Source organism: Eptatretus burgeri, chromosome 6 (assembly GCF_056783735.1).
Source record: "Eptatretus burgeri isolate ZD-2024b chromosome 6, Ebu_testis_v1, whole genome shotgun sequence".
Lineage (NCBI taxonomy): Eukaryota > Metazoa > Chordata > Myxini > Myxiniformes > Myxinidae > Eptatretus > Eptatretus burgeri.
Genome location: NC_140966.1, coordinates 61101002 through 61114686, shown reverse-complemented (window position 1 = coordinate 61114686; position 13685 = coordinate 61101002). Strand labels below are relative to the sequence as shown.

The following is a 13685-nucleotide window of genomic DNA, read 5'->3' as shown; positions in this document are numbered from 1 at the left end:
ACACACACAATTCTGTCAAAGCAAATATTGGTTCACGAGCGCCAGCCGGAGTGACCACTATATTCGTTATGTGTGTGTGTTTGTGTGTTTGTGTGTGTGTGTTTGTGTGTGTGTTTGTATGTATGTTTGTGTTTGAGTGTGTGCATGTGTGTTTGTGTGTGTGTTTGTATGTATGTTTGTGTTTGAGTGTGTGCATGTGTGTTTGTGTGTGTGTTTGTATGTATGTGTGTGTTTGAGTGTGTGTGTATGTGTTTGTGTGTGTGTTTATATGTATGTTTGTGTTTGAGTGTGTGCATGTGTGTTTATGTGTCTGTGTGTTTGTCTGTTGGCTGCTCTTAGAGCACCCTTATTCTGGACATTTCCATCTGTCTGTCTGTCCGCGAAACTTTGGTCAAGCCTTGGGGCTAAACCACTCAACCGATTCAAATGAAATTTGGTAGGCAGGACCAATATTTCGGTGAATCGTGTGCTTTCGAATATGGGACCCCGGGCCCCAGCAACGGCATAGCAACAGCCCTTTAAAGTGGTCAAAAAATCAAAAATTAATAAATCGAAAAATCGAAGCTTAGAGTTCTGTGCCCAATCTATCTAGCTCCCTTCATGCCAATTTGCAGCCCTAACAAAAAATATTTGTAGGAGGAGATAGGTTTTGGGCGAGTACATGTCGAACATTTCAGAAACGGTTAATTGCAAATATCTCTAAGAGAAAGAGTCTGATTTTGATGAAACTTGGGTGAAATGTCTACAATGTGGCGAGCATGTACACAAAAATGAATGGTTGCTATGCACACCTCCGTTGCTTAGCAACAGCTAAAATATTTTATCGTACATCGTACACTTATTGTGGACTACAAAAAAAAATCAATACCTCCGAAACTGGACCTCCGAGGGACCTGTTTTTGTGTGCCCAAGGAGAATGTCTTACGGCATCATATAAAAAAATAAAATCTTCAGCGAAGAGATAAATGGAATTACCAGGGCTGCCATTTGTTAGAGTCTCTTTGGAAACATGCCTGAAATTTCACAAGGCGGGTTTCTGGGCGCAAACAAAGAGGGCTGTGATAATCATATTTATTGTGCTAAATTGATCGATAGCATGTACATGAATATCGGTGAGTCGCGTCGGCCAGCTTTCCATCTGGAGCGAGCAGCCATGTCGCCGACCGGCTTGTCTGTTGGGTTGTCAATCTTGTCGAATTTTTTTTTTTATATTTTTTTGAGATTTGTTCTTCCCTTATTATCAGTATTTAAAATGGCGATTTCGATGAAACTTAGTTGGTAGGTTAATACCATGACCCATTTGTGTGCAAATGAGAACCGTTGCTATGGACACCACCGTTGCCTAGCAACGGGACTTTGAAATTTTTGAAAAATCTTAAAAAATTTATTTTTTCGAAAATCAAAAATCGGGCCACGAACGACTGTGGGCAGTCCATTCAGCCATATTGTCAAAAATTTCCAGCCGGATCCTATGAAAATTGTCGGAGAAGATAGACTTTGAATGAACCCTGGTCGAAAACAAGAAAAAAAACGAAGTTCGTTATATCTCAGAGACTGTGAGTCAGATCTACATGAAACTGGTATGGTGGGTTCATGGTATGTCCTAGTTATGTGTGAGAAAGAACCGTTGCTATGGACCCCTCCGTTGCCTCGCAACGGCCGACTACCCATGTCCGCCTACCGGCTTGTTTGTCTGTATGTCTGTCTGTCCAGAGCATAACTCCGTGGACTTTGATCCGATGTTGATGAAACTTGGTTATGTGTTCGATATCAATGTCTCATTGTGTTTTCCTGGATGACGGCGAGCCACGCCCATTGTGGGTGGAGCCACGCCCATAAAATAGCCATTTTTAGGGATAGTCGGATTAAAAATCTATCTTCTCCTCGGGGAATTGACTGAAAGGAATGGGTTCTTCGGTATTTGAATAGCAAAATGAATTATCTAGAAACTTGTCATTGTCCAATTTTTCATTTTTGTCCTCAGGTCAAGGTCACAAGGTCAAAAACGTAGAAAATTGCGAATTTTGACATAAAATCGTACGACCGTCCAAACTTTGAGAGCTGGGATGACAATATTTTTTATACATAATCTTGAGGTCATTCCCGACCTAAAGTCTCGAAACCATTTTGCTCTATCTCGAACACCTTGTCCGTGGCGCCCCATTTAAGTTTGTTTTTACAAGTTTGTTTATGATGTTTTATTTCATCAAAGTATGGATAATCCGAGGAGTGTGAAATGCCATCTAGCCTATATGACGTTATATTGTTCCGGAGGAATTTTGCACCAAAAGTCATAATCCTTGACGTTTGACCTTTAAAGTTCACAAAGGTCAAATTTTCAAAGTTGTGGGAATCGAACCGGGTTTTCGACCTTCTTCGACGAACTAACTCCAATAAGCTATAGCACATATCCTGTTTCCTTATTTTAATGTCTACACTATTGTTTTGTGACCTTTAAAGGTTACGCAAATGTCAACTTTTGAAAGTTGTTGAACGAAACCGGGTTTTCGACATTTTGCAGCTGATAACCTGTCACTCGTACCACATCATGTTGATCATTTTTATAACTTGGTCAAACGTTATCACATTGTCTCATCCTTGACTTCTGAAACAATCTTCATCGTCAAATACCGCTCGTGAACCATCGTCGTCTTCAGACTTGTCCTATTTGTAGCCACGGCGGTGTGACGGTTGGAGCGTCTACTCTGAAACCTGGAGGTTGGCGGTTCAAACCACGGGACAAGTCATTCCATTAGACACTTCACAAATGGTCGTGTGCTGCTGTCTTGTTTGACGCTCAGCATCTCAAAGGAGAGAGCACATTGGACAAACAAACATCGGTTGGTAATTTAGAAAAGAGGACCACTGGACCTGTAGCTTATCTGGGCCCTGTCCTCATGTTGTAACCCAAATTTGGTCGCATTCGGACTGGTGTGTCTGGAGAACAAGATTTCGGAAGGGATTTACCAAGTCCGCAATTTTGACCTCCTTAAAGTCGCGTGACCGGAAGGAGCTTTGCAATCGCCGTTTCCAGTCAGGAGCCGAATGTTGTCGTTAAAATTCCATGTGGATCGGCCCAGTGGTTTGGCCAAACACCACTCGGCGATCTTGCCAACTGTAGATCAGGCGTGAGTGGTCATTTTGTTTGAGCACAACCATTACCATTGATGCTGTGCCCCTCCACCAGTTCACCGGCACTCATTTTGCTGACCTCAATGAATGACAGGCTGAGTCAACCCCATCTGGTGTTAATTCAGCAGCAAACGGGGATCGAACTCATGACCCTAATATCCCAAGGCAGCCATCCTCGCCGCCAAGGCAACAGCAGGCTCGCGGGACACTGACGTTGAACAATGTGGAGACAGTCGAATGAGATGAAAGAAGATGTGGAAGTTGGTTCCACGGCCCACAGGTGGGAAAAAGAGGAACAAATGAGTGGAGGTGAACGGTGATCCTGGATTTATGTACTTTCACCAAAAAGGGGTTAACGGCGGACCGTGTGTGCTGTGCAGAAACGTGCTGCCCGTTCTCCGAGGAAGCACTCGAACGGATCGGAGTGCTCGGCACCGTTTAACAATATGGCGGTTTCCATGGTAACAATGCCATTGTGGAACTCGAGTAAATGCAGTCCGGGCCGTCGTTTTCAGTTTAACTCGATCCTCGTTTGTGACAATTTCCCCCGAACTAACTTACGGCGCTAACAGCGGCTTCAGGGTTCGAGGAAGAGGGAAAGGAAGATAAATAAATGGGACGTGAGAAGGAGGAGTCCCCTGGCAAGCTTATCAATGTACCCTCGCATGAGTGCGTTTTGGGAGGGATTTCCATGTTTGTTGATGATGAAGAGGAGAAGTAAAAATGAAAGTATGAAATGGACGTTTCAGTAATATTAGGAGGATACTTATTACAGCGAGGGGAATACCTCCGAACATTCCATTGGTTGTTAACTAAGACTGTGGTGCCGTTTTGGAGCAGACTACAGCGGCCATTGTTGCGAACATAACGAAGCACCTCTCAAAATCACTTGCTCCACTTGGCGAGCGGCTAGGCGAGCGGCCTGCAAAACGGTTGAGAGGTAACGACTGGCTTGGAAAGCGATAACAAGCTGCCTGCTAACGGAACGCACCACATGGTGATAGTTTAACATCGCCTCAAGGTGGACAATCGGGATTCGAACCCAGGGTCGACGACACGGAGGGGAGTTCACATACCTCCAGGGTCTGCGCTCCGGCTCAACTACCAGCAGTCATTAGGTACGTAATATGTGGACGAAAACCGAATAAACAAACCGAAACGGGAACATTGGGATATTAAACAACACACGGTAATTCACTACAACGACATCAGAAAACACGTGATGTGCACGGTTCGGTGTACGGAGGGTTCGGTGTACGGAGGGTTCGGTGTACGGAGGAGTTTGGTGTACGGAGGGTTCGGTGTACGGAGGGTTCGGTGTACGGAGGGTTCGGTGTACGGAGGGTTCGGTGTACGGAGGAGTTCGGTGTACGGAGGAGTTCGGTGTACGGAGAGTTCGGTGTACGGAGGGTTCGGTGTACGGAGGAGTTCGGTGTACGGAGGGTTCGGTGTACGGAGGAGTTCGGTGTACGGAGGGTTTGGTGTACGGAGGCGCAGTAAAGGAAAAAACATATGGGCGGGGTCAGTTTGTGAGCATGTGGGCGTGGTAAAAGGTCACGTGGCTGTGGTTAAGAAACACGTGGGCGGGTCACGTCACCTGCATGTATGTGATTCCGCAGCAGGTGTTGAAAACGGGTGCGATGGCGGTGCCTGCGAGACGATTCCGCGGGGTTCTTTGTGCACTCGTTTTGATGGTCGTCAATGACCCCGGTGGGTGACACCAGGTTAATGTGCTCCCTCCCTCCCTCCCCGAGTGTCTGTCTGTGTGTGTTCGTTTTGTCGCGTCTCGCGAGACCGGTTATCGCAACTGGACGGATCGCAGATCTTATTACTCGGTTGTCTGTTTCTGCTCGCTGTCCCGTGGCGTTGCGGCTTTGATTAAAAACGAGAATGACAATGAGAATGAAAGACCCAGAAGAAGGATTGATAATCTAGTCCTTCATTGTCCGTCGTTAATATCGCAGTTGTACAATTAATGCGGTTTGGTAATTCCACGCCCAGTATCACCAGCAGAACTGATTACGTGGAATTCACACGTTCTCTTCTCTCATTTCTCCCACACACAACCCTCCCCAACCCTCCCCTCCCCTCCCACACGCAACCCTCCCCAACCCTCCCACACACAACCCTCCCCTCCTCCCACACACAACCCTCCCCTGCCCTCCCACATGCAACCCTCCCCTCCCCAACCACACGCAATCCTCCCCAACCCCCTCCCCAACCACACGCAATCCTCCCCAACCACACGCAACCCTCCCCAACCCTCTCCTCCCCAACCACACGCAACCCTCCCCAACCCTCCCCAACCACACGCAACCCTCCCCAACCCTCCCTCCCCAACCACACGCAACCCTCCCCAACCCTCCCTCCCCAACCACACGCAACCCTCCCCAACCCTCTCCTCCCCAACCACACGCAACCCTCCCCAACCCTCCCTCCCCAACCACACGCAACCCTCCCCAACCCTCCTCCCCTCCCCAACCACACGCAACCCTCCCCAACCCTCCCCTCCCCAACCACACGCAACCCTCCCCAACCCTCTCCTCCCCAACCACACGCAACCCTCCCCAACCCTCTCCTCCCCAACCACACGCAACCCGCCCCAACCCCCCCCTCCCCAACCGCACACAACCCTCCCCAACCCTCCCCTCCCCCCCCCTCCCCAACCACACGCAACCCTCCCCAACCCTCCCCTCCCCAACCACACGCAACCCTCCCCAACCCTCCCTCCCCAACCACACGCAACCCTCCCCAACCCTCCCCTCCCTCCCACACGCAACCCTCCCCTCCCCTCCCACACGCAATCCTCTCCAACCCTCTCACACAGCCAACCCTCCCCCCTTCCCTCCCCTACCATTCCTGAAGCTCCACTTTTCCCCCCTCCTTACTCAACCTCCTAACCACCTCTGTGGTACCTTCGGGATGGATTTTCATGACCAAGTAATATCCTGTTTTCCTCCTCTGCACCGATTTCATATCCATCCCGTCTGCCCGAATATAATGATGGCACAAATGGCAGCGTCTGCACTGCTGGAGATCCCATCGGATCATGTTCGGTTTGTTATCTTGCCAAAACTTCGTTTTTGCAAGATCTGTTACTTGGTAGTTTTTTTATTTTTTATTTTGTTTTTCTGTAATCATTGGATTTTTCACCTTTATATCACTCTGAAGAGCACAATTCCCATCGGAAACTCTTGTGGGTACACATATCGTAGTATTATTACAATACCCTTCAGCACACATAAAGGTCAAGGTCAAAGGTCAAGGTCACTTTGCAGTAAATCATGGAGGTCGCCGAAACCCTTGTTTTTTTTGAGTAATTTTAATTGAATCATCTCCAAACTTCATGGGAATATAGTTCATGGTCTGGCGCTCAGCTGATTAATTTTTGGTGGTGATTGGCCTTGACCTTCATGGTTAGCGCCTATGGTCAAACATATTTGACCCCAAGGTCAAATTTTCAAGGTTTAGGAACCATATCATGTAGTACCTCCAAATTGAACACCTCGATGAGTGCTTTCTCGATCTGTCAAGCTTGATACATTATGACGTCATTTGGTGACGTTATGAGGAAAACCCAAATTTTTCATGGTTACTCTGTAGAACGATTCTCATCGGAATCTCTCGTAGGCAGATATTCCTCAAGGAGTCGCTCCTGGTGGATAGCAGCTCTGTTCACCTCAGTGTGACCTTAAAGAAGTCACACGTGGTCACCTTTTGGCAAGATACGGGTCACCCTGCGGGTGACATTGGTTTATTTATTTATTCTCCTTTTAAAATCCCACTACACTGTGGTGAAGGAATGTATAAATCACACAACCTGTTCACTCTACCATTGACTTGAAGGCGACATTCACAAACACGTCACGCCAACTCGAGGTTTTGTATCCAAATGCCTGGGGCACGTGGGTGGCTGGAATCCTCTTCAAGCATCACGTCATGAAAGGTCATCTATTTATTACATACAATAACTGGACAGGATTAGTGGGGAAAAAAATGTGGTGATGAACTTTATCAATTTGATTTAAAAAAAATAATAATACAACTGCCACTTTATAACTGCTGGCAGTGATGACCCGGTACCCAGACGTCCGCATTTGCTACAACAAGAGACTTACTGCAGATGATGGTTGCAAAGTTTCGCTTCGATTGGTTAAGTGGTTCCAGAGAAAACATTATTTAAGAGTGATAAAAACACAGCTCTGCATCGAGACAGCACAGGACATATGAGTGACGAACCGGATAGCACAAAGTGTTCAATCTAGTTATTACGTATGCAGTTAGCCCTTTTTCTGGGGACATTGTCGGTATCAATTGAATTGCTATTCCTGTACCCTCAAACGCATGCAAGTGCAGCCAGGTGAGCCTTCTGGAAAAAAACAAATCTAAAAGTTCTGATTCAAATAATTAAATAATTCTGGCTGCCAAACCGTGTGGCTGATTGGGTTGAAATTTTAAACCTACGTTTCACATTTGGGCGAGATTACAAATGTGAAGTTTGGCATGTATAGAAGCAGCGGTTCCAGAGTAAATATGAATTAATATTTATCCTTCAATCCAACATGGCTGCCAAACCATGTGACCTATCAATTGGAAATTAACAAGCTTGTATTCACTACTTGTGTGCAATATGTTTCTGAAGTTTCCCCTTGATCTGTCTAGCCATTCTGGAGAAGATGTTTGAAGGTTTTAGGGTAAATTCAATATGTCCACCAAACCATGTGACCAATCAATTAGAAATTAACAAACTTGTGAAAGGATGTCTTGGGGAAAGTGTGTGTGAATTTTTTTCCTCAATCTGTCCAGCTGTTCTGGAGAAGAAGATTTTAAAAATTTATTAATTTTCAATCCAAGATGGCTGATGAACCATGTGACCTATGACATCATAAATTTAAATTCTGCTTCCAATCGTGGACTGGAACAAGTGTGTGAAGTTTCGTGTTAATAGGATAAGGTGCGTTTTTCTATCCAAGATGGCCGCTAATCCATGTGACTTGTGACGTCATATTTTTTTTACCATGTATGCAGACGTGATGGAAGATGATAGTTGCAAATTTTCACTTCGATGGATTAAGCAGTTCCAGAGGAAACATTATTTAATATTTTTCTTAAATCCAACATGACTGCCAAACCATGTGACCTATCAATTATTCAATTAGCAAACATATATCCCCTACGTGTGCAGAATATACCTGTGAAGTTTGCCCTTGATCTGACGAGCTGTTTTGGAGAAGATGTTTGAAAGTTTTCGGGTAAATTCAAGATGGCCGCCAAACCATTTGACCAATCAATAAGAAATTAACAAACAAGTAAAAGGACATCATGGGGAATGTGTGTAAAGTTTCGCCTCAATCTGTCGAGTCGTTCTGGAGATGATTTAAAAAAAAAAAAAATTCAAAACAAGATGGCTGCCGAACTACGTCACCGATGACGTCACAATAATTTTTTTCTATGGTGAATTTCGGTGTAGATGAGGCTCAAATTTCAGATTTTTTTTCCCATGCAGCGTTCGACGAATTTTCACCGGCATACAGCTTCACCGATGACGTCACGAAAAATCACCCATGTTCCTCATCGGGAGCTTAATAAAATCTATTAAGCAAAACAATTTTCCAGTGCACGGTTTCAGAGATACAGAGGTCCAAAGTTTATCGTTTTTTTTCAAGATGGTGCACGTACCACGTGACCTATGACGTCATAATTATCAATTAAGTTTGCTATCAAAAAAGATACATACTATGGTGAAAATTTCGTGTCGATCGAACTTGGAGTTCCTGAGAAAATGATTTTTAAACCGAAAAAGGCCGCAAATTGCCGGCGGAAAAAGAAAAATAAGAAATAAACAAGTCTGGAGACGGCGATGGTTCACGAGCAATGTACACGGTTCGCCTTTTTTATTTTTTGACCTTCGAGGGGACGCCACGGGCAAACTGGCGGGAATCGGGAAAAACGTAAATGATGAAAGTTGTAGTATTCGAAGAGCACTACTTGCATACCAACTTTCATTCGAAACAGTTGAAAACCCTAGGAGCTCGATGCCCAATTTATTGATTTTTTTTTTTGACATTTTCTACGTTCGTGACCTTGGGACGAAAATGAAAAATCGAGCTCCGTGGGGCTATGCAGGTGCCATTGGGCTAACCAAATACCGAAACCCCTGCCAGATTCGACAAACCGCCTCGGAGAAGATGTAACTTGAAACCGGCTACCCCCTAAAAACACATGTTTTTGGGCGTGGCTCCGCCCATAATGGGGGCACCACGCCCATTTTCAGGCAAACACAACTAGATCATGATATAAACCTCCCACCAAAATTTTATCAGGATCGGATCAAAACCCACGGAGCTATGCTCGGGACAGACACAGACAGACACAGACAGACACACCCATAACGAATATAGTGGTCACCTACTGACTCGTGAACCAATAAACATAAGAAAAACAATAGGTTACCCAGTCTATTTTACTGGGTACCTTAATAATAATAATAACTAGCCGAAACCCCGTCACAGACGGATTCCGTTCCATGAGCCCAATATGACAACCAGTGGCGGCTCTTGTAAGAGCCGGATCCCAGTCGATGTACTCCATGGCCTTACCTAATGAGGCCTACAAAACGTCCTTGTACACGACATTTTTGGTGTACACTACTCCTTGTGAAGAAGTCCCCTGATTTGTGCACGTGTCGACTTTGACGTACAAACACCGTGTCAAAACTTCTCAGGTCACAGTACCGAGAAAAACGTGACGCGACCACTAGGAGGAGCACAAAATTGGTCCTTCAGTATTAATATACTAGGTGAATGCACCCGGCGCTGCCCGGGTTCTTTTTGAATGAATTTAATCTTCTATACATATGTCTGACGTGAGCACAGTATCAGTTCCCTATTGGGCCATGGCATTCATAGGCTAAGGGGGTTGGTGAGGGGGAAACACACCCCCTTTGTACCCCCTCCCCCCCGCCGAGGGGCCTTGCTACATAGCCTATAACCTTCCCGGGGCCCATCCTGACATTTTTTTTTCATTGGTTAGCTCCTATCTTTCACCTTTCAGGAGATTAGCGTGTGCAGACAAACAAACAAACAGACAAACAAAAACTTAAAATCATATGTTAGATATATTGTATATGGTGTTGGCCCCATGTCATTCGGCTGAACTTGAAAAATTAACGTTACGAAATCAGGTGATGATGTCATAATTTGGAAACTGGAAATCGGAAGTACAATTCTTTTACATCGGGACACTCCCGGGTACATGTTCTGTCAGCATGTGAAGTTTGGTGAGGATCAGTCCAGTACTTTTCGTGTGCATAGGTCACAGACAAACACACACACACACACACACACACTTTCAACTATATATATATATATATATATATATATATATATATATATATATATATATATATATATATATATATATATATATCGATACAATGTTTCTTGTTACATTTTTTGTGTCAAATTCACATTCTGAGATAGTCATCATGTGCAGAAGAGGGTTTTACATTGCAGACGTTGTTTTCGAGGAGTGGCATTACACCTCTCAGCGGTAACGGTCTGTCGACAACAGGCGTAATGATGTCAGCGAATGACCGATGATGTCATGACGTCCTTACGCCTCTCAGTGGTGACATCACACGTCACCATGTAAACGAATGTGAAACGAAAAGTGTTTATTCTGCTTCAGAGTTGAAGTTTGACTATTGGCACGATGTGCGATGCACTCTTACAGGTACGAAGTTTCTTTCAGTCCAGGTCACAGTACCGAGAAAAACGTGACGCGACCGCTAGGAGGAGTACAAAATTGGTCCTTCAGTATTAATATATTGGTTCACAAGTCAGTAAGTGACCATTATGGTGTGTGTGCGTGTGCGTGTGCGTGTGCGTGCGCGCGCCTGTCCCGAGCATAGCTCCGTGGGTTTTGATCCGATCCTGATAAAATTTGGGTGGAAGGTTTATATCATGATCTCGTTGTGTTTTCCTCAGAATGGGCGTGGTGCCCTCATTATGGGCGGAGCCACACCCAAAAAACATGTGTTTTTAGGGGGTAGCCGATTTCAAGTTACATCTTATCCGAGGCGGTTTGTCGAATCTGGCAGGGGTTTCGGTATTTGGTTAGCCCAATGGCACCTGCATAGCCCCACGGAGCTCGATTCTTCATTTTCGTCACAAGATCACAAACTTAGAAAATTGCGAATTTTGACAAAATCATACGATCGCCCAAACTTTGAGAGCGAGGATGACAATATTTTTTTATGCATAATCTTGAGGTCATTCCCCACCTAAAGTCTTGAAACCATTTTGCTCAATCTCGAACACCTTGCCCGTGGCGCCCCCTTCAAGTTTGTTTTTACGCTGATTTCATCAAAGTATGGATAATCCGAGGAGTGTGAAATGCCATATAGCCTATATGACGTTATATTGTTCCTGGAATGTTCCAGAGGAAGTTTTGCACCAAAGGTCATAATCCTTGACCTTTAAAGGTCACAAAGGTCAAATTTTCAAAGTTGTGGGAATCGAACCGGGTTTTCGACCTTCTTCGACGAACTAACTCCAATAAGCTATAGCACGTATCCTGTTTCCTTATTTTAATGTCCACAACATTGTTTTGTGACCTTTAAAGGTTATGCAAAGGACAAATTTTTAAAGTTGTTGAACGAAACCGGGTTTTCGACATTTTGCCGCTAATAACCCGTCACTCGTACCACATCATGTTGGTCATTTTTATAACTTGGTCAAACATTATCACATTGTCTCATCCTTGACTTCTGAAACAATCCACATCGTCAAATACCGCTCGTGAACCATCGTCGTCTCCAGACTTGTTGTGTTTAAAATTTTGTGAAAGCGTGTGTGTTTGTGTGGGTGTCAGAAGGTATGGAGGACAAAAGCGAGTGGATTAGACTCTCGGTGGTGGTATTGTGGTCAGAGGTAATGTGTTCTTCGGACTGAATTGCTTTGAATTCCACTCTACCCTCTACCCTTTAATGGAAGGCATTTGTTTTGATCTCTTTGAGCTTTTTCTCTGCTTTGCTTCAAGTCTAACTCGTTGGCCTTGTTTGAAACCCTTAATCTATTTGTCTCATTTCCTGTTCCATGACCCTCAGGTGTATTTTTGAAGAGGTGAATTGTGGTGACACTAGTGGTTTTGTATAAACTACCTTTGTGGTATAATTGAGAAGTTGTTCTGCACACGTTTGGCTGAAAAACGGATTTGTTTTTGTTTGGGAACAAAGAATGTTTTGGTCTCTCTCCTAATCCCCCCCCACCCCCCTTGACTGTTTACATGAGTACATGGTGCTGTGGGTCGATCTGCTTCGTTGTGCAGGGTCTGAGAGGTCCATTATTGAAGCCAATATCCCATGCGTGACAAACCCTGCCAGTGATTTGATTTGGCGTCATGTCGGCGCTGCCAGTCCCTGGGATTACCTCACACGGAGGACGTTTGGGACTGTGAACACTTGGGTATCGATGGTTGAAATGTTGAGTTGAGTGAGGACACCTTTGTTTTTATAACACAAGTTTCCTCGCAAGGAACCGCAACGCAGGGGGAAGCCGTTCTGAACATCGAGCTTGTGCAATGGTTGCCAACCTATTGTTTGTCTTTAAATGCTGACCTTCAAGCAAGGAAGCAGTACTTCCCATTTGTTTTCTTTTTTTTTTTAAGTCGTTGGGTTGACTCGGCCACGGTTTGAACCACTAACCTCCCAGATTTAGAGTAGACGTTCTAACCATTATGTCGTCGTCTGGTTTTGGAACTGGTTAATCATGAGATTAATTTTAAGGTATTGTTTGTTTGCTTATGGAATTTTACTTCCATCACCTTGTTATGCAGGCAGTATTCTGGCACAGGACACCATGAACCCGTCATCTTCAACTGCCCAAATGAACGGCTCAATGAGCAGCACCTCATCCATCTTCCCAACAAGTGATGACGCTCAAACCGTTTCAACTCGAGTCACCACCGTTGATGAATCGAGTCCGAGCACCGTTGAGTGGAACTCGAGCACGAGTCTGGGAAGCGCCAGCACTCCAGAAATGAATACCAATGGCACCACCTCGGGTCTAGCCCCAACTTCTGTGACGACCTTCTTGGCTAGTACGTCTAAGAATATGTCAGGTGAGCTTCGTTGAACCCGTTTGCGTCTCGCTTTGGTTTCTCATTACGCTGGTATTTCAAATCGGGCTGGATTAGAAAATTGTGTGAACGAATGGTCTTTGGAGATTGTTGTTGTGTTTTATACAGTGTTGAGGGTTGTGGAGGAGTGACCACAGAACAAAAGGACCAGAAAGTGGGGTGTGGGGAGAAATTGCATGCCCACTATATGAGGCCTTGGCGAGTAGGCCAGACGCGCACATGGGACATGAATTTGACGACGCGCCACGATGTATGATTAAACTTGGGGAATTGGACGAAAACACCACCAGCAACACGCAATCAAAATGATTAGAGAAAGACGCAACGGATCTGGTCCAGAAAACTTAACTTTGAAGGACTGCATGAGCTAACATCTAACGTGCTCACAACGACAACTGGAGATGAAGTTTGTT

At 45.0% G+C, this 13685-nt stretch overlaps 1 protein-coding gene and 1 long non-coding RNA gene across 5 annotated transcripts in view; one reads left to right on the top strand and one right to left on the bottom strand.

The window, feature by feature from the left end:
• The window catches only part of LOC147024914 (uncharacterized), a 10134-nt gene extending 5272 nt beyond the window's left edge, over positions 1 to 4862 (bottom strand). The window contains exon 1 of the long non-coding RNA XR_015059263.1: positions 4730 to 4862. This is a non-coding gene — a long non-coding RNA (uncharacterized LOC147024914). The remainder of the gene's footprint in view (positions 1 to 4729) is intronic.
• LOC147024913 (uncharacterized) overlaps positions 4685 to 13685 on the top strand; it is an 18709-nt gene continuing 9708 nt past the window's right edge. For all 4 annotated transcript variants that reach the window (XM_085885306.1, XM_085885305.1, XM_085885303.1 and 1 more), the window contains exons 1-2: positions 4685 to 4842; positions 12970 to 13254. In XM_085885306.1, the coding sequence (XP_085741432.1) occupies positions 4734 to 4842; positions 12970 to 13254 (394 nt within the window). In that variant the 5' untranslated portion in view covers positions 4685 to 4733. The remainder of the gene's footprint in view (positions 4843 to 12969; positions 13255 to 13685) is intronic.